At 44.3% G+C, this 27,893-nt stretch overlaps 1 protein-coding gene and 1 long non-coding RNA gene across 5 annotated transcripts in view; both read left to right on the top strand.

The window, feature by feature from the left end:
* Window positions 1-21,046, top strand: part of PRR5 (proline rich 5) — a 102,738-nt gene extending 81,692 nt beyond the window's left edge. For all 4 annotated transcript variants that reach the window (XM_069003487.1, XM_069003485.1, XM_069003486.1 and 1 more), the window contains 2 exons: window positions 17,030-17,168; window positions 19,896-21,046. In XM_069003487.1, coding sequence (XP_068859588.1) covers window positions 17,030-17,168; window positions 19,896-20,446 — 690 coding nt within the window. In that variant the 3' untranslated portion in view covers window positions 20,447-21,046. The remainder of the gene's footprint in view (window positions 1-17,029; window positions 17,169-19,895) is intronic.
* On the top strand, window positions 53-3,899 carry LOC138104337 (uncharacterized). Its single transcript, XR_011148018.1, has 3 exons — window positions 53-90; window positions 472-504; window positions 3,873-3,899. It is a non-coding gene; the product is annotated as an uncharacterized lncRNA (long non-coding RNA).
* Window positions 21,047-27,893: the final 6,847 nt, after the last annotated feature.

The following is a 27,893-nucleotide window of genomic DNA, read 5'->3' as shown; positions in this document are numbered from 1 at the left end:
ACAGGGTGTGCAGTAGCTTGGCTAGTTCCTGAACAGGTGCCACCATGCCTCTACCTTCTCACTGCCCAAAGCTTTCTGTCTGGGCACAAGGTGAGAAGCTTCCTGCCAGGAGATTGAGGCAGCCCGTATGCTCATTATTTTGCTTTGTGAACCTTTCCTGTGGCAGAGAAGGGGCTGCACAGTGCTCGCTGCATTTTGAACACTGGTACTTTTTGATAATACAGCTTCCTCTCCCATCATCTTGCTGTATGCATTGTCACCTTTTACCTTCCCGTATGTTGACTTCTGACTCTTTTCCTCTCTAACTCAATCTTATTTTCCCACGAGAGTGACTTTGGGGTTTTGGTGCTTGCCTGTTTCTCTCTGTATGTTACAGAATTTTATTATTATGGGAAGACATGTTTCTATTTAAGCTAACAGAGTGATTAAAACAAATTATATAAAATGTCTTATCTTCTTCCTTCTCCGCAGAAGGTGCACTGAGAAAGGAAAGAGTTGTGAAAGGTATGGAACTACCTTCTCTGGCATACCACCAAGCCCCATTCCCAAGCTTTTCCTCTCCCGGTCTGTGGTTGCCAGTGCCAGAATCAGCAGCCCATGCATACAGCATGGTGACACCACACTGGTGGCACAGGGACTTCTGCAAAGGGCAACTGCTTTGTGGTGTATTTCTCCCAAAAATAAAAAGGCTAATTTGTTGTAATTTGCTAAAGATTAGGGAATGATGGAGTGAGTCTCTTGAAGGCATATTTTCTCCCATGGTGAGTAGACACTGTTAATTGCCTTCTATCAGTAATTTCACAGTCTTACCCTTAGTTTTGTTACAGCTGCAAAAGAAACAATTATGTGACAGGGTGATATGTGACACGTACTGTGAAATTCATTAACTTGGCACTACCCAATTATTACAAGCAATTAAAAGGTAAATGGATAATCATATAATAAAGCAGGATTCAGGTTACATTATTTCATTTAAACTGTTACCAGTTGCGAATCTTGTTCTGTTTCCAGTGAGCTACATGGCAGTGGCAGCAAAACTTCTGTAGCACAAGGTTACAGTGATGTGACAGGTCGTGCCAGGTGGGTGGACAGCTGTGCCGAGTGCCCCCAGTTATGGCTTTGGCATGCACAAAATGGCCAGACATGGCTGTGGTTTGGCTGAGAATGACCATCCATGAGGAAGAGGGTGGAAGTTGTGGTGGGACAAGGCAGGTACACAGAGAGGGAACATGCTCTTGAGAGTGGATCCAGAGGCCTTTGATTAGGCATTAGGCAGGGCCTTGTGCTTTAGTGCTTTCTGATCCAAATGCAAAGCAAAAACCAAGGATACTTTCTCTGGCAAGAGGAAGAACCATCATTTAGCCTGGCTGAAATCTGTCAGAAAAGTACTTTGCAAAATGCAGTTGTACTTGGAGTGGCTGTTGCATAAAACCAATTACATTTCTTCTGAGGAAGCTAAGAGCTGTCAGCTGCTTCTGTTACTGGACACCAGGTATCTCCAAGCGTCCTTTATTGCTAGAGAAGAGTCTTCATGCACTGGGCACTGTATAAACACAAGGAAAACATGGTCTCTGCACTACAGATTGTGCAGCCTGATGCATGAGAGAGTTGATGTATATGGATGGACAAACGGGGAATGGAAAGAAACAAGGAAAGAAATATCATAAAAGTGATACAACACTGACCTCAGTGGTAAGAGGTCCCCTAGAGGCCTCCTTGTCCTCTTGTTGTAGGTTGATTGTTGGGCTCCAAGAAAAAAATGCATCCCTCATTCCTCCTGTATCACTCATGAGCCTTGTTTAGTTGAAGAGAACAAAACATTGGAGCAAGCAGTGGGATAGTTCTGTTGTTTCTCCTCTGGACCACATGAGAACAGATGTCTAGGCAGTATGAAGTTAATGCAGCTTGGCTAAAGCCCTTGTGTAGTAGAGGTGGAATTAGGCAATAGTTGCCTGAAAAGCTCTAGAATATGGTTGTACGTATAGCCGTGCTGATAACATTTAAAACAGAAGCAAGGAGAAGACTTGCTCCTTGGAGGTGGCTATGTGATATTATGTGGGTTAAATTAAAGCACTAGCCAGCACTGAGGGGAAAAAATGAAATTTTGTTTCAGTAGTTTTCATATTGCCAAGAGGTAGGTCAGGGCATCTCTTGGTTTCCATTGCATGTAGCTCTCTACGGTTGTAAGAATTCTGAATACTGCTGAATTTTGCCAGAAATGTGGAGTTGCCACGTCCTTGTCAGATGATGGACGAGGGAAGGTCAGCCCTTCAGAGCCACTCCTGTGACCACATTGCTGATCCACAGACTGTTTGTGTTTGGGGACTGCAATGGCTCTGAACTCAGATTTCGTATGTTCGTATTTCTTTGCTTTCTCTACCCATTGGGCTGCTGAGAGAGGGTATTGGCTCTAGATCCAATCAGTTACTTTCCAAGTATTTTGAATCGGCAAAGACTTTTTTGTTGAATTAAACTGTTATGTAGGAATGTGTTGTTTTCAGTGAGGCTTTTGCTACAAGCCAGGAGGGCTGCCTCAAGCCCAGGCTTCCAGGCTCCTGGACTCCTAAACTTATGTGTCCTGGGATTGATGGAAGCTCAGCCTCCTCAAGAGTAACTGCAAAGTGTCAGGATAGACAGGTGATCTGCTGCTTTCTGGGTCACAGGGATGAGTACTGGTGATGAAAATGGTGTTGATACCAGAAACAGGAAAAATTTAAAAAAATCCAGAAGGCACAGCTGACATGTCTGCTCAGTCTATTCAAGTGTATTTCAGAAAAGAAGAAAATTCCTGGAGTAGTAGTCACCTTTGAAGGGTGAAGCAGCTTGGAGGATGCTCATTAATGATTTAAAAGGGGAGTGTGACTTAAAGGCAATGTCAGAAATCCTCACAAGTGGGTAACAGCAGTCAAGCCAATGTTTGTGCCTCTTCAAAACCTTTACTTGGATGTCTCTTCACAACAGTCTGGATCCACTGAGGGAGAGCTCTGCCATCCTTTTTTCTCTTTGAGTAGCTGCCTGAAAATAAATGTAAGATGGATTTTCTTAAAATAAATGAGAAAACTGGTTAAAAGTCTTGAATGCTCAGACTTAAAAGTCATCAATTCCCCAGCAAGGTTAGATGAGCTTAAAGTGTATACATCAGCAACAACTTCAGGAGGGAGCCAAAAAAAATGAGAAGATTTATTCTCTTGGACATTAAACATCACATCTTATTATGTGGCGACTCACAGATTATCTCTGTGTGGGGCTGCACAGGCACTTCCGTGCACATGTGTATTTGCCTGTGAGTGTAATGTGACAGTCCTGAAGCATATGTGAATGCAGATAAACTAACTCCAGCTCAAATGTATTCCATAAACAGCTCTTCAGATATACTCATCTTTGTATTGATTCATTTGTTCAGTTGTTGGAAAGTCACAGGAGCTTATTGACTGCTCTGGCCTGTTACCAGGGGAGTCACTTAGGTGAGAATCGGACAACCTCTAGCCCTAAACCTGTAAAAGGAAGAAATGCATACCATTATTTTCATTGGATCTTTATTAACAAACTGGTTGCTCAGCTTCTGCAGAATCCTAAGCACTGTATTTAAAGCCTCAAAGTAATTTCCTCACTTTCAATCATTACTATCTTTTACTGGTCCTTATCTTCTGCTTTTTCTTTTGCAGTCCTATATAAAATGTTTAATGACAGTTTAAAGAAACATAAGACATTGGATATCTGTAGGTCAGATGAAGAATAGCCTTTAGTGTTTGGTTCTTTCTGGAAAGAAAAATCCTATTGCTAGCTATCCTTGTGCAGCCAAGCTGTTTGAAAAACTCACCAGCTGAACACAAACCATGGCTGGGTGTTTTGTCTTCCTTGTCTTTTGTCAGTGCCACCAGTGAAAGGAAGGAAGAGACAAAGCAGCTTCTCACACTGACGTTGACATAATTTGGCACTTGCTGGAGATTAAAGTGAATATGACAAGATCTTTCTTTCTGAGGCAGTAACAGGGATCTGAAGCGCTGACTTCTGTCAATACGCCAATGGCAAACTCCTCTGCTGCTCCCTCCTGTGACTGCTGTTGCTATGAGAAAAGCAAGAGGTAAGGCTTTACCAATATGCCAGTACTTTAGGATAAAATGAAGAGAGGAAAAAATAATGTGAGGCAATGCTATCTAGAGCTTATAACAATACAACCATGAATTATGCAGTTGCATCTGTCCAACGTATGCAAAAAGGATACCACTGCCTAGGAATGAACATGTAATGCATAGGACACAGCTTCCCATGGTTGTAAACTGGTATAAAATTATTAACCTAACAGGGGTTATTCTGACTTAGAGCATATAAGAATGTGATGTACAAGTCCTGCTTTCCCACTTCATTCTGCCATGAGGTAATACCTGTTCGCAAACACATATAATATAGTCTGAGAGGTTTATTGAAAGTGAGTCCATTGTGAATTCTCAGCCCCCTCCACTGGGCTCAGAGAGCCCTCTCAGAGGGCAAACTACATTCTTCCAGCTTGTTCCAGTCTGCAAAGGTGTGACTTCCGTTCCCTCCCAGCCCAGGCACATTTTCTTGTTTTGCCTTTGGACTGTGGCAGAGGAACCCCCATGGGGCACACATACTTCCAGCAGATCAGGTCAGCTTAGTCAACACAGGCTTCAACAAAGCAGAAGCAGTTTTGATTCTGTTTTGAATCTGTTTCCTAAAGGGTAAAAATTGTAAGAATTGTTTGCTTGGGATGAAAGTACCATGAGTCATCAGGGAAACCCAGGAGGAAGTACCCAAAATTTTCTAGCCTGGCAAACATGGACAAGTGGGCTAGAAGCAGGAGCAGGTACATTAAACTCTCAGTCCTTGTCCCTTGCTCCCAGTTACTTGGATGCAGGGCATTTCATTACTCAGATGTCTCTCCAAAATGGATCAGTTGAGCTTGTAATCCCTCACAGCGAATTTACTCAGCACTTTTATGGGACTTAAAGCTCTCAGATGTAGAGTCCTCCAGAAATGCTGAGCCCTGTTGAAACTAGTAGAAGAACATATGCCAGCACTGTGCCCTGGCTACAAGGAATGCCAGTGGTATCCTGGGCTGCGTTAGACAAAGTACTGTTAGCAGGTCAGGGAGGTGATTCTGCCCCTCTGCTCTGCACTTGTGAGGCCACACCTGGAGTGCTCTGTGCAGCTCTGGGCTCCTCAGGACAGGAGAGACATGGATGTCCTTGAGAGAGTCCAACAAAGCACCATGAAGATGGTAAAGGGACAGGAGGAAAGACTGAGAGAGCTGGGGCTGTTCAGCCTGGAGAAGGGATGTCTTGTGGGCATCCTATCAATTGTTACAAATACTTGAAGAGAGAATGCAAAGAAGATGAAACCAAGCTCTTCATAGTGGTGCTCAGTGTCAGTGAGCACAAACTGAAGCACAGGAAGGTCCCCTGAACATCAGGAAACATTGTCTTTGAGGGTGACTGAGCAGAAGGATTCAGCATTGTGTTCACCCACCTCCTAAATAGGGAAGCTGCAACCACACAAGAAAAGCACTTTGAAAAAATACCAAAGAGATCCATCCTCTCCTCTGTTCAGAGGACTCAGTAATTAAGCTGGCTCTTTATTTCTGGAAACTAGTTATTCTATCAGTTATTGATCATCTTGATGGTTAAATAATTTTTAGCACAGATTGTTTATGCTTAAGGCCTACTGCAAAGTCCCATGCAGCAAGTTTTTTACATCCCTGTTTGCTAGAAGCACCAGCATATTCTCTAAGAAAGCCTGCACTGTGCATGCCCTATGTCCTTTCTTTGCCTATGACATTTCTCCTGCTATCACTGTTAGCAAGAAAACGTTGAATTTAATTAACTTTTAGTCTGACACTGCATGACTGATTCTGTGCCGTGGTCAAGATTGCAAAGGCTGAGGAGAATCCATTATCACATCTCATACTTCCAGGAGTTTACTCATCAGTTTGCATTGACTGCATGTGTAAATGGAGGCCAGACGTTGCTACACAAATGTATTATAATACTGCTGTACAAATTTGTATATTACTGTGGGATTTGCTTTGCAGGACTGACATCCAGGGAACAAGGTGGGCATTGGAGGTGAGAGCCCAGTATCTCCTCCTACTTGTGAGTGAGTTCCTGCAGTGGCTGTAAGAGGGAGATCTTTGAGGTTTCCTTAGAGTGCTGTGCACGGTCACTGAAGATGGAGGGCATGTGAACAGGAGACTTCCAGGATGATGCTCTGTGGTGCAGTAAGAGCAGCAGCTCTGAACAGCTGTGCACTAGAGGAAGGCTTCAGCTTTTGGGCAACACTTGCTGCTCCAAGAACCACTGTGGTCTCCTCCAGAGCATTTGCTGGGTGGGTTTAGACAATGAAACAGTGCTGTTGAGCAAACAAAAGTTGTACATCTCAGCCAACTAAACCATAATGTAACTTTGCTGCCATAGGTTTGTCTGTGAGCAGTCTGTGACTTTGTCTGGAAGATCAGTACAAATTGGATGATTGGCTGTAAAGTATGTGCATCTGTCTCTTCTAAGGAAGATGTAAGACTGCAGCTCTCCATCCAGAATGTAACTAGGAGCATATGCTGTACCATTGGTGATGCATGTGGCAAGGACAGTGTAACTGGGAGCATATGCTGTGCCACTGGTGATGCATGTGGCAATGACTAATGACCCATTTGTCTCCAGTTCCTACCCATGGTGATTTCTTGCCTGCCCTGAGGCAGGGCTGGTCTGTGTTACTCAAGTTCCAGAAGGTTGTCATGCAGTGAAAGTGAGATAACGAGTAGTCCTGACCTGTAAGGGCACTGGTTTCCAAATGCCTCACAAGCAAGGCTGTTGCTCTCTCTTTGACTATACCAAGCAGAAGATCTTGCTGTTTATGTGGTCACCAGGGTGTGCACTGCAGTCTGCACACCCTTATCAATTCTCCACCAGCAGTGTTGGCTGAATAGTGTGTTTTCACTACAGATACTACTCTGTGTCTTGCCTTGTGACTTTTAATTTCAGTTTTCTCTGGGAGTGGTTGGGCAACAGTTTTTATCCGATATGTGTCAGATTATCACCATTGCCTGAGTGTTTCTTTCTGTCATATTCATCTCACCTGTTGTTGGTTAAGGAAAGAAATGTGATTGGGTTTTTCTTTTCTCCAAGGAATATGCTGCTTTTAAGCAGAAAATAGTTACATTTCTTAGCTGTTTGCCTGTGTGGTTAAGACAGGGCAGTACATGAGGCCAGGACCTCACTTTGCTCTCAGAACTGACCCTGTAAATGCTTCTGGTAGTGTTTCCTTTCACATAGCACCAGATCAGGACTGTTTCAGCATTTTGTTGGTAGATAAGGGTGAGTCCAGGCATCAAGGGTGCCCCTGTGTCCCCATATGGAGGATGTCCCAGCAGACTGAGGTTCAGAGTGTGTTGTGTGGCCATGAGCTGAGCCATATACAGTCACTTCTTGTCCATGGGCAGAGAACTTTGCTCTTCTGTTCCATTAAGTCACCAATAATGATCATTGCTGAAATGACTTTGCTAAATAATTCAGAAGTCTGCCTTTTCCTCCTTTCTTTCCTGAGTCCAGAAGTTGGTAACCTAAGCACCAAGACATGCTGTGTGTCCCTTGGTGCTGTGTCTGCTCCTGGCAGGGCCTGGGGCTTGAGTCTGGAAGGTCTGCTTTGTTTGTTCCCCGAGGTCTGGAGGAACACAGATTTTGTTTCATTTTATTCTTTTTTATTTAAAAGCTATGCAGCAGTTTGTCAGTTGAAGCAGAAGACAATCCTTTGCACCAATACTTACTCATGTACACATGCTGATCAGCTGAAGTGTAAAAGCTCAAGGTGAGTGCTCCAGCCTTTAATCAATGACCAGTCATTGATTTAGCACATCCACAAGTTTCAGGTGGTCATAAAGTAGTTCCTCCATTGTGTCCAGTTTTCAGGGTACCTTTAGCCACTAGAGATACTATTCAGTGTATAAATTATTAAGTAAATGGTCTTTTAATAGTCTGTGCTAAAGAGGGAAATGAAAAGCAACTGAGCAGTACCACCATTTCTAGGTGTTACAGGTGGTGGGTACTATTAGTAAGAACTGGAAAACACAGAATCTGTGACCTTTTAGACCTTCAGCAAAACACTGAATTACTTCTGGTCAATTAAAATCAGTTTGGGTGTTTAATAGTTGTTTATGATGATTTTCATACACAGATGAATGAGGAGTTACTTGAGGCAACATGTGTGCAGTTGTCCAGCCAGAACTGAAGCAGCCTCTGGTAAAGGTGAATGCAGAGGGGCTCATGTGGCAGAGGAGCTCAGCAGATGACAGGGGGCTTGCCTGCTGAAAGAGGAGCTCGGGATGGATGTGGGGCCTTATGAAACAGCTGATGTCAAAGGGGACAAAGCAAAAGGTTGAAATGGAAGGAATCAGGCATGAGAGAGTGATGGCCAGATGGAGATCCAGCTAAGGCCCCGAAGTGGAATTACGTAAGTCAAACGTTAATGAAAAGCAGCTGGATAGCAGCCAGGCTTGTTTCTTGCCATATATGAGACATCCCTTTGGGGTGTGCCTGATGGCCAGAGGATGTGATAGCTTTAGCTGTAGCTCTTTTGTCTCCAGCTGTTGTGAGTTCTGTGCTTAGTTCTCTGGTCTGGTGCATTACAGGATTTTTAGGGTAAATCATTTTTCCATCAGTGTAACCCACCAATTACCAAGATTTCAAGGCAGTTGGATGGGGTGGTGAATATACCATTCTTCTGCTGGTGGCCACCAGAAATACTTGGGAAGAAAATTTCATCTTTGTTCTACATAGTGCTGTCCTAGCAAGCACTTGTGAATAGGCTGTAATTCCCCAGAGTAGTGAGGCAGAAGCTGCTCTGTGATCTAGGAGCAGGCTCCCATGTAGTGGATTGGATGCCAGGCACCCACCAAAGCCTTTCTTATCACTCACCTTCATAGCTAGACAGGGGAGGGAAAATGTGAAAAAGGGTTGAGATAAGGACCAGGAGAGATCAGTCATCAAATACCATTACAGGTAAAACAGAGTCTAATTAGAGACATTAATTGAATTTATGGCTAACAAAATCAGAGCAGGATAATGAGAAATAAAATAAAACCTTAAAATCACCTTCTTCCCACACCCCTCCTTCCCAGCTTTACCTCCTACCCCAGCAGCACAAGGAGACAGGGAATGGGAGTTAAGGTCAGTTCATCACCCACTGTTTCTCTTGCTACTCAGGGAAAGGAGTAGCACCGTGGGGTCCCTCCCACAGGAGACAGTTCTCCATGAACTTCTCCAATGTGAGTCCATCTCCCGAGCAACAGATCTCTGCAAAGTGCTGCACCATGAGTCCATCCCACAGGCAACACTCCCCCATCAAACTGCTGCAGTGTGGGTCACCCTACCATGTCTTTCAAAGACAGGCTGCTCCAGCATGGGCTCCTCTTTCCACAGGCCTCCCACAGGGTCACAGCCTCCTCTCAGGCATTCCCCCACTCTGGCATGGGTCACCTCCATGGGTTGCAGGTGGATCTCTGCATCCCCCATGGATCTCCATGGCTGCAGGAGCGGAGCTGCCTCACCATGGTCTGCACCATGGTCTGCAGAGGAATCCCAGCTTTGGTGCCTGGAACATCTCTCCACCTTCTTCTTCACTGACCTTGGTGTCTGCAGAGTTGTTCCTCTCACATATTCTCACTCTGCTCTTCTCTGGCTGCAATTACAACTGTGCAAAAACTTTTTTTTCCTTTTTCCTGAAATACGTTATCACAGAGGCATTACCACCATTTCTAATTGGCCCAGCCTTGTCCTGCAGCACATCTGTCTTTGGAGCTGCCTGGGACTGGCTCTGCCAGACATGGAGGAAGCTGCCAGCAGCTTCTTGCAGAAGCCACCCCTGTACCCCCCACCCTGCTACCAAAGTTTTTCCATGCAAACCCAATACAGTTTTATTTCATTATTGGTCTGTCTGTGCAGGCTGTTAATGGTAGGGATTTGTCACCTATTTGCTCCCTAATACAGGTAAAAAGGAGATCTGCAGCTTCACATCCAGTTTTTGGAGTAAGAAGTGAGAGGAATAAGCAGCAAAGGATGCACAAACCCAACTCGGATTCTGCCATGTGCCAGGTTTCCACGAGACAGGAACATAACACATCCTACCTCTGCTCACAAGAGCTTGGGAAGCCTAAAACTCTGCATCCAGTTTAATCAGGCTGTCTAATGACATATACCGAACTATCAGCAGCCTAAATAATTTTTCATGGCTGTCATTGTCTTTGGGGATTGCTTCATGTCTGGGTTTCTTACCAGAGCCTGAGGAAAGGAAGTAGCCAACACCAAGTGAGAAGTGGTGTAAGGCAGGTGATTAATTTCTGGATTCCTTTTCGACACACAGCCAAGAGCACCTCCCCAGTGGGCTGGGCTTGGGCAGCCTTGTTTACAGTCACTTGGAAGGGCTGATACTATCTGTTGAAATGTTAGGTGTCTTTTTCAAAACAAGAAGTATTTCTGTTATAATGGTAAATAAAGAACCCGGGGGATTGTGCAGCAATGACCACCTGGTTGCAGAGGGACAGAGGCTGCAGGCATGGTTGTATCCTCCACCAAGCAGGAGCAATGGCAGGATTACTTGCCTGCATGTTCACTGCTTTGAGGGAAGAATAGGGTGGGAAAAATTAATGTAATAGGAAACAGAAGTACAGATCTGTGACTGTGGTTATTTCATTGCCATGGTAAAAAAAACAAGGACATTTAATGATTTTTTTCTTTAAAAAATAAATATGATTTATTTATTTAAAGAAAAATTGTGGCAAATGTTTTCAAAATCAAAATAGAATTTATGTTTCTGGCAGCTTTACAAGTCAGGTAGCCTGTGCCGAGATACAATGTTCATAATGGCTTAGAAGTATTTTTTTCTTAAAACTCACGTTTATTAAAAAAATCTTCAAAGCACTCCATATTTGGTGAACAGCATATAAAAGGTTAAAGTAATGAACATTGAACATGTTTTAAGGTTATCTTTGAGAAGGCCTCTTCAGATCCTTAAATGCCTGAGGTGGCCTCCACTAAAGCTTAAAGAAATCCTATATACAGAAGAAATTCTTCCCTGTAAGGGTCTTGAGGCCCTGGCACAGGTTGCCGAGAGAAGCTGTGGCTACCCCACCTCTGGAAGTGTCCAAGGCCAGGTTGGATGGGGTTTGAACAATCTGATCTAGTGGAAGGTGTCCTTGCAGGGGATGGGATGAGATAAGCTTTAAGGTCCCTTCCAACCCAAACCATTCTCTGATTCTATGATTGTACATACTGAAAAAGGAGGCTGTGGCCTTTTGTAGTTAGGTACTAATCCCCCAGCTATTCTTCGGAACATACCTGCTTACTCATTTATTCTTTCCTTTGTGCTTTCACAAGAAGCCCCTGTGCTCTTCAAAAGCTCAGCAGGAGTTCATTGTTAATTTACAGAATTAACAGGGATGGAAGCCTGAGCATTTTGGTGCATCCATACTTGCTGGAATGATTGTGGATTTGATGATTATGGGGTTTTGTTTCCAAACACAAGAAAAGTTTTATTCCAGTGCCACACTTGAGTATAGCAGTGGAGACCATGCGTGTGGCTGGTGCTGCAGTTCAGCAGGTGGGGCAGTGTCTTCATAAAGTAGATAGATCAATAACCTGTAGTCTTTAAGGATGTAGCCCTTCTGGGAGTGTTTGCATGTTGACATATCAAAACCAGCCATGCGTAGGGCCCTTTTAATGCATTTGAACTATTATAGAAAAATTTTTGGTTTCAAAACCATTTAATTAATGTTAATGAACTTTGGGACTTGGGTACTGTATTTCATGCAGTAATACATGTGTCTGTTCTTGATAGATGTCTTCCATTTGCAACAGTATTCACATATTCAGGACTCAAATCCCCATTGTTCCCATGCCTTTAGAGTAGGGCAGATTCTTGTCATAATATTACATTATAATCCTTTCCAAATGCGAAGGTGGCAACTAAAAGATGCTGAAATGAAAAAGAGGTGGAGATTAGCACTGCTTTGAGAGAGCAGGAGTGAAGGTTGAGGGCAAGACTGAAGAAGAAGATGATGCAGGTGGTGAGGGAGTTGGGATTTTGAGAGAAGAATGTTTCTCAGGAGCAGAGAGCCAGTGGGCTCTCCAGGTACAGCAGCTGCAGGACAGCAGTGGTGGGGATGAGGCAAGTCTGTGCCCTGCACAGCTCCCTGGCCCCATCATGGAGGGTTGTCCCAGCGGCTGTAGCTTGGGGGTTGAGTCTCTCAGCTTACCACAGAAGCCTATCCCAGCCCAGCAGAGCTGCTGCAAGCCTCCTTGTATCCCTGCAAGAGCAGCAGTCCATACAGAATATTGCTCTGGCTTTTGAGGAGTTCATCAGGGAAAGAGGAGTGTAGAGCAGAACATATAATTAAAAACCAAAAGAACTCCTCAGTTCTGAAGGCTGATAGGAAATCAGACGGTGTTAAGGTGCCACTGGGCAAGGATGCTTCTGTTACTGATACTGTTCTGCTGGTGGTAGGAGTTTTTTCATGGGCAGCATGGCACTAGTGAGTTACTGGGGTTTGTGAAGAGCCAATTTAGTTTTGTCTCACCGCTTTGTCTCACATTGTCAGAGGCATGTGGAAGAGGGGTTGCACACATGCCATGTGCAGGAGGCAACTAGAAGAAGATGGGAGAAAGCCTTGTCTCCGGGGGTACTTTCCTTGGCAACCACTTCATGTCTCACATGGGACAGGCAGTCAACAGGTGAACACCAAAGACACTGTACAAGACCATACATGCCCAAGTTAAGGACAAACAACAACTCCGGTCAGATGGCAAAAGCACCAATGGACTGCAGGGGAAGGTTGGACTGGGCCAATGGTGTCCTGCCAGCAGGCAGACTTTGGGAGGAGCCAGAGGGCATAAAAAGTAACTGCATCACAAGTTCTGCGGGCTTTTTAAGACAGTTTTCATTTGGGCTTGGTGATTCTGGCGCTTTTTGAGTTGGGGCTTTTTGAGTCTGGGGACCTTTTGAGTCTTGTGTTTTTGCTTTGGCTCCAGCCTGCTGACGTCTGCTCCTTTGCCCTGTCTGTCCTTTTTGCCCTGGGTCCAGCCTACCTTTTGGCTCTCCTGCCCCTGCTGGTGCTTGCTCACCCTCTCATACCCGCCGTCCCTCTATGTGGGCACTTGGTGGGACACCAGCTGACCTCTGAGTCTTGTTTGTAGCCTGTGTCCTGCCCTACCCCTTCGCCCGTCCCAGTTGCCGCCTGTCCTGTCTCCCTGTGTCCCTGACTGCCGCCCTGGCAATTCGCCCCTGCATCCCTGCCTGAGCCACCTGCCTCCGATCCAGCCCGCTGCCGCGATCCCTGCTGCGACCCTGCATCCTGGGTCCTTCACCTCCTGCCCGAGCACTCACTAACTCACCGCATGTCTGGCCGCCTGTCGTTGCAGGAACCATGCCTGTGGAGCCGTGCCTTTCCAAGAGCTGCACAGGCTCCCCAGCAGGCAGCGTGCATACACCCCCTGCCGCGTGGATGTCAACGGCACTCCCCATCCTGCTGGTGGTAATGCCCGCTTTACCCCTCTGTGTCTCCCCTCTCCCTCTTGCTCTCTTCCCCCATTCCTTTTCCATTTTTCTTCCTTCTTCTCTGTCTTTTCTAGCCCTCTTTAGTAGGGCAACTTCTTTTTTTTGTTTGTTTCTTTTTTTTTTTTTGCTACCAATAAACGGTTCTCAGATAGAAGGTTGTCTCTGTTGACTTAATTTCGTTCAAGACCATCTGTTTTTAAAAGAACTCCTCACAGTTCTCCACAGTGGAACGCAACAGGGTTCTTTCTCCACAGCTGATATTTAGCTACTGTCTTTCACAAATATAAATACCAAAATGGTAGAAAAGTAAATAAAGCTCTACAGCAAAGTCTGGACATGAGCAATGCTAAGTACCACTGGCTTCTGCCACTCATATATGTCATGTTTAGGAGACCAGTTCCAGAGGTATTTAGTGTGGGAGCCTGGAGCAGGATGTCTGTAGTGGTTTGGTCTAAAATACTCATTACTGTTTATCTTCTGTGAGATAAGAATTAGGAGAAATGCAAAGCAGGCACCAAACTTGAAAGAATATAAAGAAGTTTATTAACAGACCTAAAAGGAGGAAAAAAAATTATACCACCTTCAGAACTCTCCTCCTCCCCCAACCTTCCTCCCTTCTCCCACTGACAATGTAAAAAGACAACCCTTAAGATGTTCAGTCTGTTTACCACTTCCATAATAACCTTGTTCAGTCCATTTAGAAAGAGAAGTCTCTTTTTGCTCATGCTATGAAAACAGTATCACAACGAGACAGCCGCCCACTTCCAAATATTGTTCAGTCCATTTAGGAAGAGGTCTCTCTGCTCGCGATGTGAGTCCCTGCCCCCAACTTGCAGCTTTTCCCACAACTGCTTTCGAGGGTCCACTCTTGAAGTTTTTTGGGGTACAATTTTAAGGTTGAGCCGTTCAGAAACAAAAAAACAGAGGCCCTTCTCCTTCCCTGGGAGCAAAGGGTCTTCCTCATCTTCATCGTTAGGACTATCTCTAGGAGCATCTCTAGGAACTGAGGTTTTCTCCTTTCCCATTTGGAGCAAAAGTCCTCATCTGGTTCATCTCTCCCTGTCTAGACTTCTCATGAAATTACAGCTGCGTCAGCATCTGCCTATTGCTTACGAGTTGAACACTCCACCCCCCATATTTTCACGAAATTACAACGGGATACTTTGATGTATCATAGCTTCACAACAGAGTTTCAGCTTTAAGCATCTCCTCTTTCTCTTCCCTCAGGTTTTCAGCTCTTCACAGCAATAAAAGGGTTAATCTCACCTCGGCCTTGCAGCTGTGTGGCTTATCGCTGTTGGTCACCTGACCTCTGCCGGACAGAGGTGCCGCTTTGCTGCTCTGGCTGCCCACAGCCCTGCTGGGGGGGGTCATCCTGGAGCCATGGCCCAGCCCGGCCTGGCCCGAGCAGGGCCTGGGCCGGGCCCACTGGGCCCCACTCGGGCCCGCAGCCACCTGTGCCAGCGCTGGAAATGAGAGAGAGCTTGGGGGGGAGTTTGTCTATTCTTAAGTGTGTATCACAGAGGCAGTCACAACTTTAAGTGGCTTAAAGAATTGTCCATATTCAAACTGGCCAGCTGATAGGTTCTATCAGGTCCCAGAGGAAGCTGTAAGCACCCCTTAGCAAGGACATCCCTTCCGGGACTATGCTTGCTAACCTATGACAATGTCTTAAACCCTGGCCTTTGCTTGATGTGATCATGATGGGATAGTGAATATGTATTAAGATAGCAGGCGTGTTGCCTTTCTGAGGGCTTGACTAAATCCCAGCAAGGAACACTGGAACAGATCTCAGTAGGCCAGTAATGACTTGGAAATAATACTTGCTCCTTCATTAAGTCTTCTGAATTATTCCAGTGTTATTTTTGCCTGGCTGTATAGCTGTGGGCTCATTCTGCTGTTCCTTTGATGTTTGCAAGCTTTTGGATCCACTGGATATGCCTTTGTGTTCAAATTTGTATTTGTGGCTGTCCCAGAGTTTTTCAGGGCATAGCACATCACCAAAGATTGTTATTTGTTATTTAAAGACTGCTGAACTGTGTTGCAGTGGGGATTTCTGCAACATATATAGACAGCAAGGCCCATGGAAAAGAAACAGGGACTGATTCTTGGTAGATGTTTTTCAAACATCTTTATTCTCCAGTGCATGGAGACTGCTGAAGAACTCTTAATCGCGGGACCGGCACGGCCCTTCCCGGGCAGGAGAACACAAAACAACCAATGGGGAACAGGATTCACCAGGGATTAGTGCCTCTACCCCAGGGTCCCCTCCCCTGGACCCCAACAGAACCCCAACAGAACTGGAATTCAAATTCTGTCCAAAATCAAATTTTGTCCTAATTTGAATTCTCTGTTGGCCATTACTAATTTTCCATTCATAAACTTTTTATCAAGTGATGAGGCAGCATTGAGGCAGCGCAGCAGCGGGGGTGGGGGGTGGTGGAGTCAGCCATTCAGAAACACATCTGAGAGTCACTCTAGACTCTGGTTGGTGAGTCATACTAAGCTGTGAACACATCTTGAACGTCAGGATCCTCTCACATGCTGAAGGAAGTGTTGCAATTTTGATCATCTGATCTTTATATTGCTCTCTGGAGCAGTGTGTTTCTTTTTACAATAACTCAGGAACACATAATGAAATTGCTAAATTCAAGCAGAGTTCTTGCTGAGTATGGCATTTAGGATATTAATTCTGTGACATGATATGTCAAGCACATGGCAACCGTGAATTTGCTCCATATGGCAAGAGGCATCCTACACAGAGTGTACAGGGCTCTGCTCAGACAACACAGGAGCACACACTCTGCAGTTAAAGGGAGAATACAACTCTGCAGGGTTTTTCTGTCACCTCTGCAGCCTAACAAAGCCTGCTTGTGGGTGGAAGTGCAGAGTAACAGCTAAAGGCTAAACATTTTGCCTGTGGGTGACTCTTACCATGCTAATTATAATGTGATTTTTGCCTGGAAAATGGTAAGTGCCAGGGGAGGGATGAGGAAAGAGAACAAACTTCTTTACTGTAAACATTGGTTGTTGAAAATATCCTGGAAGAAATATTTCTGAGGGTCTCAGTTTCACCTTTTTCTTAACGGTGGTGGTATTGCTGAGATGGCAGTGACACCCTGTGGTATCAGATGCTATCATTCAGGAAGTCACTGTAAAATTGCAATAGCAAAAAGTCCAGGGATGGTTTTAATTCCTCTTCACAGATCATGTCCTCTATCCTTCCCTGAGTGCTGTGCACAAAGTAGGATGTACCTTCCTGGATTTAAATGTCCTGGTAGCTCTGGTCTGATTCACATCTCTTGGCTTTACAGAAGAGGAATCAGCTGTACTAGCAAACCAGGATCACATTGCAGGGCACCTTTGCTTTCACTCAGTGAAAATGCTTGTTCTTCTCTGGTTGCCCTGGTGAGCAAGGGGAGGTTGTGATTGGAGGGGGCAGTGCTCATCTTGGGTATTTCCTCTTTTTCAGGGGGTTCATGAGTCGAAAGGTGTGACTGAAGATTATTTGAAACTGGAATCCCTGATCCAGAAAGTTGTTTCTCCTTACTTGGGCACATATGGTCTGTATTCCAGTGATGGACCCTTCACGCACTCTGCCTGTATCTTGGGTAAGAATAACACAGACTCCATTTGGCACAGCACAGAGGACTTCCCAAAACCTTGCTCCATGCAGGGTCAGGGCACACACAAGAGCTGACTGCCAGTGCTCACATGAGTACATCAGGCTTTTTTTCTAAGACTATGCTCTTTGCAAGGTGCAGAATCGCAGTGAAACTTGCAGCGGCAAAGATGAAAGCTGATCATCGTAAGAGTGCTCAGTAATAAAAATCAGTAAAATGAATCTAGTGTGTGTTCAGAATTTCTATTCTACCTTTTAATGAGAGAGCTTTAACACAGGATGCTTTATGGACAGTGAGAGGAAGAAGCAAGAAGCCACTTCTGAAGTGCTCAGTAGTTAATTTTCAATTGTGTTCATTAGTACACAAAGATCATACAAGGCTGTTAAAATTAGGGAAGAAAGTAGGAATTTGTCTTAGAGAAGACTAACACATAAGCCTTCAAGCATGTAAAAGCTTTCTGCAGAGTAGAATCTAATAAGCTGTTCTCCATCCCAATGGAGGTAAGAAATAAAGAGTGGATCTCACATAGCAGGGGAAATTCAAATTATATGGAAGGAAAAATCTCTTAATTTCACATGAATTGCCTCTGAAGGTTATTGAATCTTTACTGCTGAGGCACTTTGTACATCAGCATCCTTAAGGAGCAAGGGGGAAACGTGGGCTGGCCTGGTGTCAGCTTGAGTCCCCTTCAGCTTATTTTCTGATTGTTGGAGCTCTGAAGCTTTCGGTGACTTTTGTTATGGCAAGATTTAGCCAGGATGAAGGTGGAATATCCTATATAGCAATTAAATCTGTTGAAAATACAAGGGGGATACTACCAGCATAATGAAAAAGGAAATGTGGTAGTACCTGAGTCTTTTATTGTAAATATGGTGATGGCCTGATTGAATAGAACAGACAGAAGGGAAAATAAGCTCAATTGCACATTTTCTGTGCAGTCAATTCAATCTGTTTGCTTGTCAGAAATGGCCAATAAAGTAGTTGATTTTCCCTTGAAGCTAAAATGGCAAAACGTGTTACAGCAAGTGTTTAAGAAACAATGAGTTTCAAGTGAATAAATAGAGGCCAGTTATTTATGGAAAATGGTTCATGATTACTACTTTGTATTCATTTCTTGTCATTAAAAGGCCACAAGCATTTAAATGGAGCCCCAAATTGGCATTTTCTAAATACGAGCTTTTGTATGTCAAGATAGGAAAAATGCACCCAAAGAGAATAAAGCACCAGTGAAATGAATTTTTAGTAAATAAATGTCTTACTATGTGATTGCAGAAGATAGGAAGGTTTTGGTGGACCGGGCACTTCCTTTTGCTGTGGCCTGGGCTGTAGATGTAGCAATATCCCTGAAATGGGTCTTACTGTAATCACTGCACCTGGATCCAAGGAAGCTGAGTGTGTAAGCGGCTGCTTCTTTTAAACGAATGCATCTAATTCTCTTCAACTATTTTGCTAGCATGTGGCATGTTGTGACAAGAAACCAGAGTTCATAGCCCTAGGAACCTTTTCTGTTTGCCAGCTCAAACTCCTGACAAAGAAAAAGTCCAAAAATGAACTTGGATCAGATGATTTCATTGCTGAAGCAGACACAACTGCAAAATACAATCTTAAATACAGAAACTGGCTTTTTTAGTAGTACAGCATATGATTGGAATTTGTGTCCAGGTAAGCACATAATTACACAACAACATAATTTTAAGAGATTGGCATATGTAAAGGAAATTGCAGCATTTGCAGGGAACATATCCAGCATCCTGATTTAAAGCAGTTTATTTGCAGTGGCTGTGGTTGACTTCCAGAGGGTAATTTGATCTCCTGCTCCAGTTGTGTCCCTTTCATGGGATGGCAAAGTGAGAGTGGCAGAAAGAAAGCTTCAAAAGTGAGACCTATTATTCACACCACTTTTTTTTCTTATAGCACAAGTGAATCTGAGCATTGAGACCTGCACGGAGTTTGAATGGTAGTCGTTTTGCTCATGATGGTAATTCTGTTCACACTGCCAGGACACTCCAGCACTAAACCATTGCCAGAGAGGGAACTCCATGCTCACTTGCTGCCATCTGCTGCTTATTTTCTCGGAAAATCCCACTTGGTTAACAGCATTCAGGCAATCACTGCTGGATTGAATGCAGGTTTGCTCCCCTAAAAAGAGGTTTCTGTGAGCACTGCCCTCTAGTTAACATTTTCAAACACTCTTGGTGCTCTCTCCCGTGTGGTCTCTGAACAATGCTTTGAAAGTTTTTCCAGAATTAGTAGAAAAACTGCCTGTCTTAACCGTCATGCTCCAAATTTGAAGACTTTATTTTCCCAGGATGGGTGGAAAAGTTAAATTTCAACTACTAGAAATGAGTCATTACTTTTATAGCCTGAAAAAGAATAAAATTGCACTTTCTGTGCTTGTCTAAAGGAAGTATTTACAACTGTATATCACCACTCCTGCAGTATTTACTGTTTTACTCCAGCTGCTGAAGTTGTGTGAATATAAGGGAATCTCAGCTAGTATTTGTAAAGATAGATTTGGGGTCTTCAGTATGCTAAAGAAATCTAGGCAATCTGAAGCCTGTGAATCTACAATACAGCAAAATGTCTTCTTCTAGAAAAGTTTCATTCAAGAAAAGATTATGAATATGCAGAACTTCACATTTCTTTTGAACACTCATAATTATTATTACCGTAATAGGAGACTTTGCAGATATTACTCTGGATCTTTGTTTGCAGAGAAGCGGTTCTTCAGGCGTTCGAAGTCGGGTGACATCCTTGCCAAGAACCCTGTGGTGCGTTCGAAGAGCTACAACAATCCACTGCTGACGCCAGTGGCCGAGTATGAAACTGAGGGCATGGCTGCCAACGGAACCAGCATCCGAAGGCACTCTGTCTCAGAAATGACCTCCTGCCTGGAGCTCCAGGGGTACTCCAACCTCACCACCATCATGGACAACGGTTCCAAGAGCTCCATGACAACCATGAAAAGCTCACTGCCAGGAGACCAGGAGAGGCCCAGCACTGGGTCTGTGCAGTGCTCCAGCAAACTCAGCACAGCTGAGCAACAGAAAGGACTCTTCCACTCAATGGGCGACCCACACAGGTCTTTTGACCTAGACAGAGACACTTCCTTGATTCCAGTTCCCTCTTCCAGCCCTGAGAACATAGTGGATCAGATTTTGGAGTCGATCGACTCTGATTCTGAAGGCATTTTCATTGATTTCAGCCGAGGCTGTTCCAATTCATCAGTGTACAGTGTGGATGTGAACAGACGGAGCATCGTGTGAAGCATATTAGGAGACAAACTGTGGGTTTTAATATTATATATGAAAGTTACAAAGGTAGTGAGTTGGACTGTGGGCAAACTGTCTATGCCTGGGCAGAACCTCTGCCAGTACTGAACTGGCATAGTTGTACTGAACAAACACAAGTCTACAGCAGGTGGGAATATGCTGAGGCGGAAGCAACTCCAACCACTTTTCCCCATCCCTGTCACCCTGCAGACGGATTTCCTATTTCTTTATAAACTTAGGGGTTCACAAACTGACAAGTGTCTGGTAAAATGCTATTAGTGCAGCTTGTGGTGTTTGTTCAGTGAAACAGCCCGGCAAATAGCTGCGCTCTCTTCTAATTTGCTAAAGAGATTTCCTGCAGATGACCGGTTGTTCTCTGAACTGTAACACCTCAGCTAGAGTAGAAACATATCCTTAAACAAACAAGCAAACAAACAAATACAAAAGGCTGTGGGCTTTCATGCCACAGAATACAATAATAAAGAAGTCTCTTTTAATCTTTTTCTTGTACATCCTGTATGCACTCCTTTGCCTAACAGTGAGTTAGAGTTCTTGAAGAAAGGTGAATAAACAGAAATATGTGTCCTGATGTCACATGATGCCTGGTGTCTCATTTTCTGTTTCAGTGTTTCCTCAGCCAATACCTTGTGTCTGTGAGAGTTGTCTCGAAATCGGCTTTCAAGGCTATATTAATTTGCTCTGAATGTGGCACTTCTGAGAAATCTGTACTGTCAGCTCCTGAAGCATCTCTTGTATGGAGAGATTCCATCATAATTCAACTTACTTGTTTCCTAAATAAATGAAAATATGGCCTGTCAGGGAAAATCCTCATTGTATATTTATATTCTTAAAGAAATACCATAATGCATCTGCTGGCAGTTATGTATTTGGGCAGTGTGAACTTTGCAGCTCTTATCCCAAGCACTCCCAGCTCTTTGATTCTCCCTTGCAGTAACATGGTGGTCTAAGAGCTGGGTCAGTAGTTTTGCAGAGGATTGATGCATGTGATACTAAGGTGAAGTAGAAATCCTGCTGTGTGATATGGTTTTGATCAGGGGGTTTTGCAGTGAAGGCCACTCCATTTTGTGTCTGTGCTTTAGTTGAAGGAGTCAGTTGATACCTCCTGAGCTGCTCAGCAGACACTGGTCTTTGGTTTGGTCTGGGCAGTGCCTTGTGCTTTGCTCAGGGACTGTCCAGCTTTGCTCTGCACTTGCACTGCTGACCCCAGCATTTGCCACACTCTTCCCCCAGGCTTTGATTGTGTTTCTAGACTCAAAGCTGTGCTTCTGACACTCAATTTCCTTTGGCCTCATTATATGTTAGCTTAGTCTTTTGCTACCACTCTGCTTCCCTGTTTGAGATTTCAGCTGCTGGAGAGATGTGCAGGCTCCCTGTAACACAGAGATTTGAGAAGCTCAGAAGCCATCTGAGGAAGGAGGCCCATAAATGAGGCAGGGGTTTGGTGCCTGATTTGCTTCTCTGTGTTTGACAAGTTCAGCTGTGCAGCTGTGCAGCCTACAGGTAGGCACTTAAGTTAGATCATACTCAGAAGTTTCTCTTAGGCAGAGATAAATAATTGCTTCTACACTCAAAAGTCTCCCACCTCAGCCAGGGAACATAGGATGTGGGGCAGAATCAGTGAAGAGGGACTAAACACCAACTGCCTGAAATGCAGGTGTGGCACAATATGCCCTCAGAGAAAGCAGCTCCAGTGCCAGGGGGGATCTTTGAGGTCCAGTAAGTGAAATGGCTTAGGAAGCAGGCTATCAGACTATCCCTCTGGAATTGCAGCTAAATTTAAGTTGCAGATTATCGTATCATCCATTTGGTCTCTCCCTGGCCATGGAAACACCTGCACAATCCCACAGTGGTGCTCCACGGCATATTCAATAGTATGTTGGCAACTTGCTCAGTCTGAGGTTTATCTGTTTCCTAACAACGTGTCTTTGCCCACCCACTCCTTGCTGGAGGGCACGATGAGCCCTCAGTCTCAAGGAACACTTGCCTGTTTGGCCCTGTGGGAACCCCAGGAGAGAGTGGAACTCTTGCTGAAATTGGATCCAGTATATGACAAGAGTGATGATTTCCAAAAGTGTCCTAAAGTGGTACAAGCCACCATGCTGGCACCCTCAGTCTCCACCCTTGTTCTTTCTGACAAACACTGTTCTGTTTCCTAAATTATTATTTTATTTGGAGAAAAAGAGTTTTCACAGCCTTGTTCTGAGGAGACAGTGAGGGGGAGGAGAAGATTCAAACCTCTACATAAAAAATATAACCCCAAACATAAAAATACAGTGGATCAAGGCCTCTGCACACCTTCTTCACTTAAGGAACTTTAAATGTTTTAAGAGTCATAAGCATACTTAATTATTGGGGAATGTTTAAGCACAGCTTCAATGGAGGAAAGAAGAGGACTGCTAGAACCCTTCCCACTGGAGCTTTTGCATGGTTAGTGCCTTCTGCTCTGATGGAAGACCTTGAATCCTCTGGTGTGCTGGCAATTAACTAACTTCTCCCACCTTTCACACATGGAGATAGTGAATTAAAATCCTCCTCTGTTTGTTTTAGAAGGTTATTTAGAGTCTGGGTTCAAAAGAGTGACTGCATAAGAGAAGCTCTCCTAATAGCCACCTCAGAAAGCCTCAAGAAGGAAATAGCCTTGTTGTCAATGTTTCCACTTGTCCAAGACAGGCAGCCTGGCATGGGTTCACTTCACCTTCTCTGTTAGGGGAACTGGCTGTTCTGGGGTACTGGGGCATTGCAGCCCAGCACATCCAATTAGCTTTTACATTTCCAGCTCTTAGAGAGAGGTCTTCAGAGTCACAGCTCTAGGAGCAGCATGAGGGAGATCTCCTAGAGGCTTTCATTAGGAGCACTTAGGCTCTCCAGAAGATAGAGTCCAAGGCCACTTCACTAGGACTACCTTGGAGAAGGACAGAAAAGAGAACAGCCCAACCTCACCCCCAAAACTGTAATTACCAGCTGTGGTGGGGTTAAATGAGTATTTAAAGAGGTAGGGTTCACTCGCACCTACTGGGATTCATTATCTCTTGTTAGGATGACCTGTGAGTTCTGCTGAGCTGAAGTAAAAGGCTTATATTTGTCCTCTTTAGGATGAAGAGGCTCTCAGTTGGCTTCAGTTAACATAAGTTGCCCTGAGGATGTTGTAATGGAACCAGCTGACCTGTGGTTTAGAGCTTGATTAATTAAATTGGTCACAGGTAACACATGAGGTGTTCACAAAAGTGCTTTGTCTGCTGTACTGCAGATCTACTTCTGGGGTAATGAGTAAATAAGGAATAAATGTATTTTGACTTTCAGGGTGCGAGCTGCACTTCCAGGGCTCTTTTTAAATTAAATAAAATATTATAAACTCAGCAGGCTTGCTATGAAGACCCTGAAAATCACAGAATCATTAAGGTTGAAAGGGACCCACCAGTGGGGTCATCTGGTACAACCTCCCTGCTCAAGCAGGGTGAAAATACCTGAAGTCAGAGTTCAGTTCCCTATTGCAACAGTGATAGGGTGGAACTTTGTCTCTCCTTCAAGTGTATTTTAAAAGGTGTGGTCAGATATGATTGAAAATTGTAAAACTGGGTGTGGTGGTCTTACTGGCCAAACCCAGTGTTCCTTGACTTTAAATGCTGCACAGATATGAGACTAACTAAATTTGTGATCCTCCTACTAGTAATCCCAGTGCAAGCAGGTCAGGGATATGGTAGTCTTAGAGACAAACCATGGAGTCATTACAAAGGAGAAAGAGAACAGTGCAAGTTCTTGCCAAAATATATTTATAAAGTGATGGACTTTGAACTTTCAAATGCTGCTACAGGGCAGTGTCACTTGAGCTTTTCCCTAAAGGGGCATTCTGAATATGCCAGTTATTCCTCTCCACGCTTCCACTGTTACGATAAACTGTGGCACTTTATGCCCTAATCCAAGAATCAAAAGCTGTTCTTTCCCTGGTTGGGACACATTCCAAAGTCCTATGAGGGGTAATACAGAGCAACAGATAGCACTTAAATAGTCATCTGGCACTGCAGGGTGGAAATTATGCAAGCAAAAGGAACTGGGAGACTAAAAGAGACTAACCTAACGAACAGCTCCTATGCTCTGTGGAGAAGTAATACAGCTCCCTGGAGCACTGCTGGAAATAGCAGAATAATTGGCTGCAAATAATGCTGTCCAAATAGAGGGCTTTTCTGTCATAGAAATGGAGAAAATTACTTCCATTATTCAGTTAGCTCCTGGCACACTGGTTTTGACAGTGATTTTGACTCAATCTGAACCTCCGAGGTGTGGTAACAGAAGAGCTGTGGGCCACCTTCTCTTAAGGCCATTTTGCAGACGTGAGTTTGTGAAAGTAACTGATCTCTCTACAGTTCTGGTTAGAGATGTATGGATTGCTCCTTTACTAGGATAATATGCTGTAAGAATATCTTGAAAATGAAGATGTCAGAAAGTCTTAATTGTTATTTTTGAGCTCTGGTTTGCAGAGGTGTAACTGTCATTCCAGACCTTTGAGAAAAGTACCAAAATTTGGAGGCAGAGAGCAGAAACTCAGATATCAATTGAGCCAGCAGTGCTGCAAAGAACGTATGTAGCCATTTTAATAATACATAAATCCTTGCCATCATGCTCTCCAGGAGAACAAAATGCTTGGTTTGCAGTTGTAGTCTTGTTTGCACCTTTCCACAAAGTCAAAAATACACTTTTAAAAGGAGAATAAATATGTTTTGTGTTGAAGAGCACTGGAGGTATCCAAGGTGGATCCCAGTTGCTCCATATGGCCTGAAGGACTACAGGCTCTGTCTGTTCTCTGATGTTACTGATGGAATAGGGACCTCTGGGGGATTGAGATTATACCATGAGGTTGAACTCCCCTAGCTATTGAATGAAGTCCCAGAAGGAGGTTCAGATGTTTTGTGTGATCCCAGGATACCACAAACAAGTGGATTCAAACTCCCCCAGGTGCTGTGCTGTTGGCCTAGTTGCTCCATAAAAGCAAATGGTTAAAACTGGCTTCATCAATCAAACTAATGAGTCATCTCTCTGTACTCCCCTGCCTTGCTTAAAAGGTCCTGCTTACTCCTCTGTATCACCCTCAGAAGGCACCTCTTGGGGTGATCAGCAGAAAGGAGCTGACTTTGATGTGGTGTCTCAATGTCATAATTACACTGACATTTTAATATTCTCCAGGCAGATAAGTTGACTAGTAATTAAATAATGAGAACACCCCATTCTTTCCCAAATGATGCCCCTTGTGGTGTTGTGTTGCATCATTGGAGTAGCAAGTTGGCTGCTTGCCTGCCCATACCAGGATTGCCTACCTGAGAGAGGAGCTGCCAGGATGCTCTGCCAAAGCCACAGGAGAGGGGGAAGGGAAAACTGGATGTTCGAACAGCTGTGGAACTGCTGGGATAATAAACCTGTCAGAAATTTATTGTTACTTGCTCGCCTTGTAAGCTGAGGCATTGGAGGTTAAACCTCTTATTTCTCTTACTGACAGGGTCTCTGTCAGCATTTTCAGCTTAAGGTTGTGAACTCTTCACATATTTATTTATATATAAATATATTTATTTCCTAATTATTTCAGGATGATCTATTTTTTCACTTGCAAAAGTAAATAGTCTTAGGTAGAGTTTTAGCTATATTTCAAAATGCATTCCTTTAAAAATCCTAAGCCCCTGAACTCTGGATTTGGAAATGAGGATTTGAAGAGAATTCTTAGGGCACTGTTGTCGTTACAATGAAGATTAGTCAGGATCAGATTGCTGGGCTGGAACTCAGAGACTGAGGTGACTTAATTCCATGACCTCTGTGGGCTTTTTGCAAAGATTTAAGTCACTTAATAGCTCTATACATCTTCAGAACACAGGGATAACGTTCTTAGCTGTATTTCTTGCATTTCAAATTATTGAGTGGATTGTCTGTTGCTTGAAGGTTTGATGTGCGCAGCAAGAGGAGAGGAGGCAGTGTGTTGGGAGTATGATTGACTGAATGTAAATTAGCCATGCATCTCTAACACTTGTTTATTTAATTGTAGGGTCATCACATTCATTTAATGTAGCTGCACCACTGATTTAGGTCTATACATGTATCTTGGTTTTGAAAGACAGGTGTCTGCTAAGGAAGGCAGAAGCCTCCCTTGAAGTGGCAGATATAACCCCTTTCCCTCTGAGTTATTATAATTTTGAAATCAAGGGCCTTTAGGCAAAGATGTGGGAAATAGGGATAACAGTTCTTTACTATATATATATAGATATATAACCAGTCAAACAAAACAACAACAACTATGGCAGTAACAGCAAACACAAACCCAGTCCCAGCCTTCTCGGCTGTCACGCTATTTCCCCTTGGGTGCAGTTCCGCTCGCAGCCAGCAGGGATCGCTGGTGGCTCCCGGTGAGCAGGGCAGGTGCGATGGTTCCCCCGTGGCTGCAGGGGGCGCTCCGGAGCGAGCTCGGGGAGCACGCGGCACTGGTGCCCTGGGATCCTGGGAGGGGACGGAACAAAGGCTTCACAAACCGCTGGGCAGCCGATCCCGGACTCTCGGGAACAGCAGGCTGGAATGGCAGGCTGGAGCGGCAGGCACAAACACAAATCCCGGGTGGCAGACGAGATGTATCCGAAAGGGGAACCCCCCGGAGGTCCAGGTAGGCAGGGCGAGCACGGCTACAACGCAGCGAAGGCTCGAAGCAGCAGCGGGGCAGGGCGGCCACAGCCCAGCCTCCAGCAGGGCAGGGAAAGCAGCTCTGGGATCCCGGTGTTGTTTCCAGCAGAAAGAAAGACGGCTGAAAACAGGAACCAGCAGCTCCCCCCTCTGCAGCCTCTCTCACCGGGCGCCGAGAGCGAACTGAACTCACACCCAGGTGAAAACAAAAAGCCCGGGCGAGGCCCTTTTGTCTTCTCTTAAGTACAGCCATTTGTCCCCTAGCAACATGCATATGGGAAAAAATTCCTTTAACAGGAAAAAAAACTAGGACTAAACTAAAACCCCAACAACATGCTAATTGATTCTTATGTATCATCCATTCCCTATCTACGTCTTGTCTTTCCTTCTCAAGAGCAATCCTCACTGACACATTTACAGTGTCACTTGGCTTGCTTTCTTTAGCTTTTTCCTTAATACCCTATGAGCTCTGAGCACTTCCTGACTTTGTTTTCCTTCAGTCCATGTCCTCTTCTTACCAGCTTTGAGCTTTTTATTGCCCATTACTGTGGATAGTTTAGATCCCTCTGAAATTCCTCATGTTCAATCAGGCCTGAATATGCTCTGTAAACCCCCAAGAGCAAGTACCTCTGCTTCATGCTTCATTCATCTCTTCCAATCAAAAAACTGGAAGACATCAGGCTTGATTTCCTAAGAAGAAAATCTATCTTCCCACTTTCAGTAGTTCTGTGGAAATTTGAGATTATAATGTTCTGTTTTCATGATCATC

The sequence above is a fragment of the Aphelocoma coerulescens genome, chromosome 1A (genome assembly GCF_041296385.1).
Source record: "Aphelocoma coerulescens isolate FSJ_1873_10779 chromosome 1A, UR_Acoe_1.0, whole genome shotgun sequence".
NCBI lineage: Eukaryota > Metazoa > Chordata > Aves > Passeriformes > Corvidae > Aphelocoma > Aphelocoma coerulescens.
The sequence above is the reverse complement of the archived record's forward strand: the minus strand, read 5'-3'. Positions and strand labels throughout refer to the sequence as shown.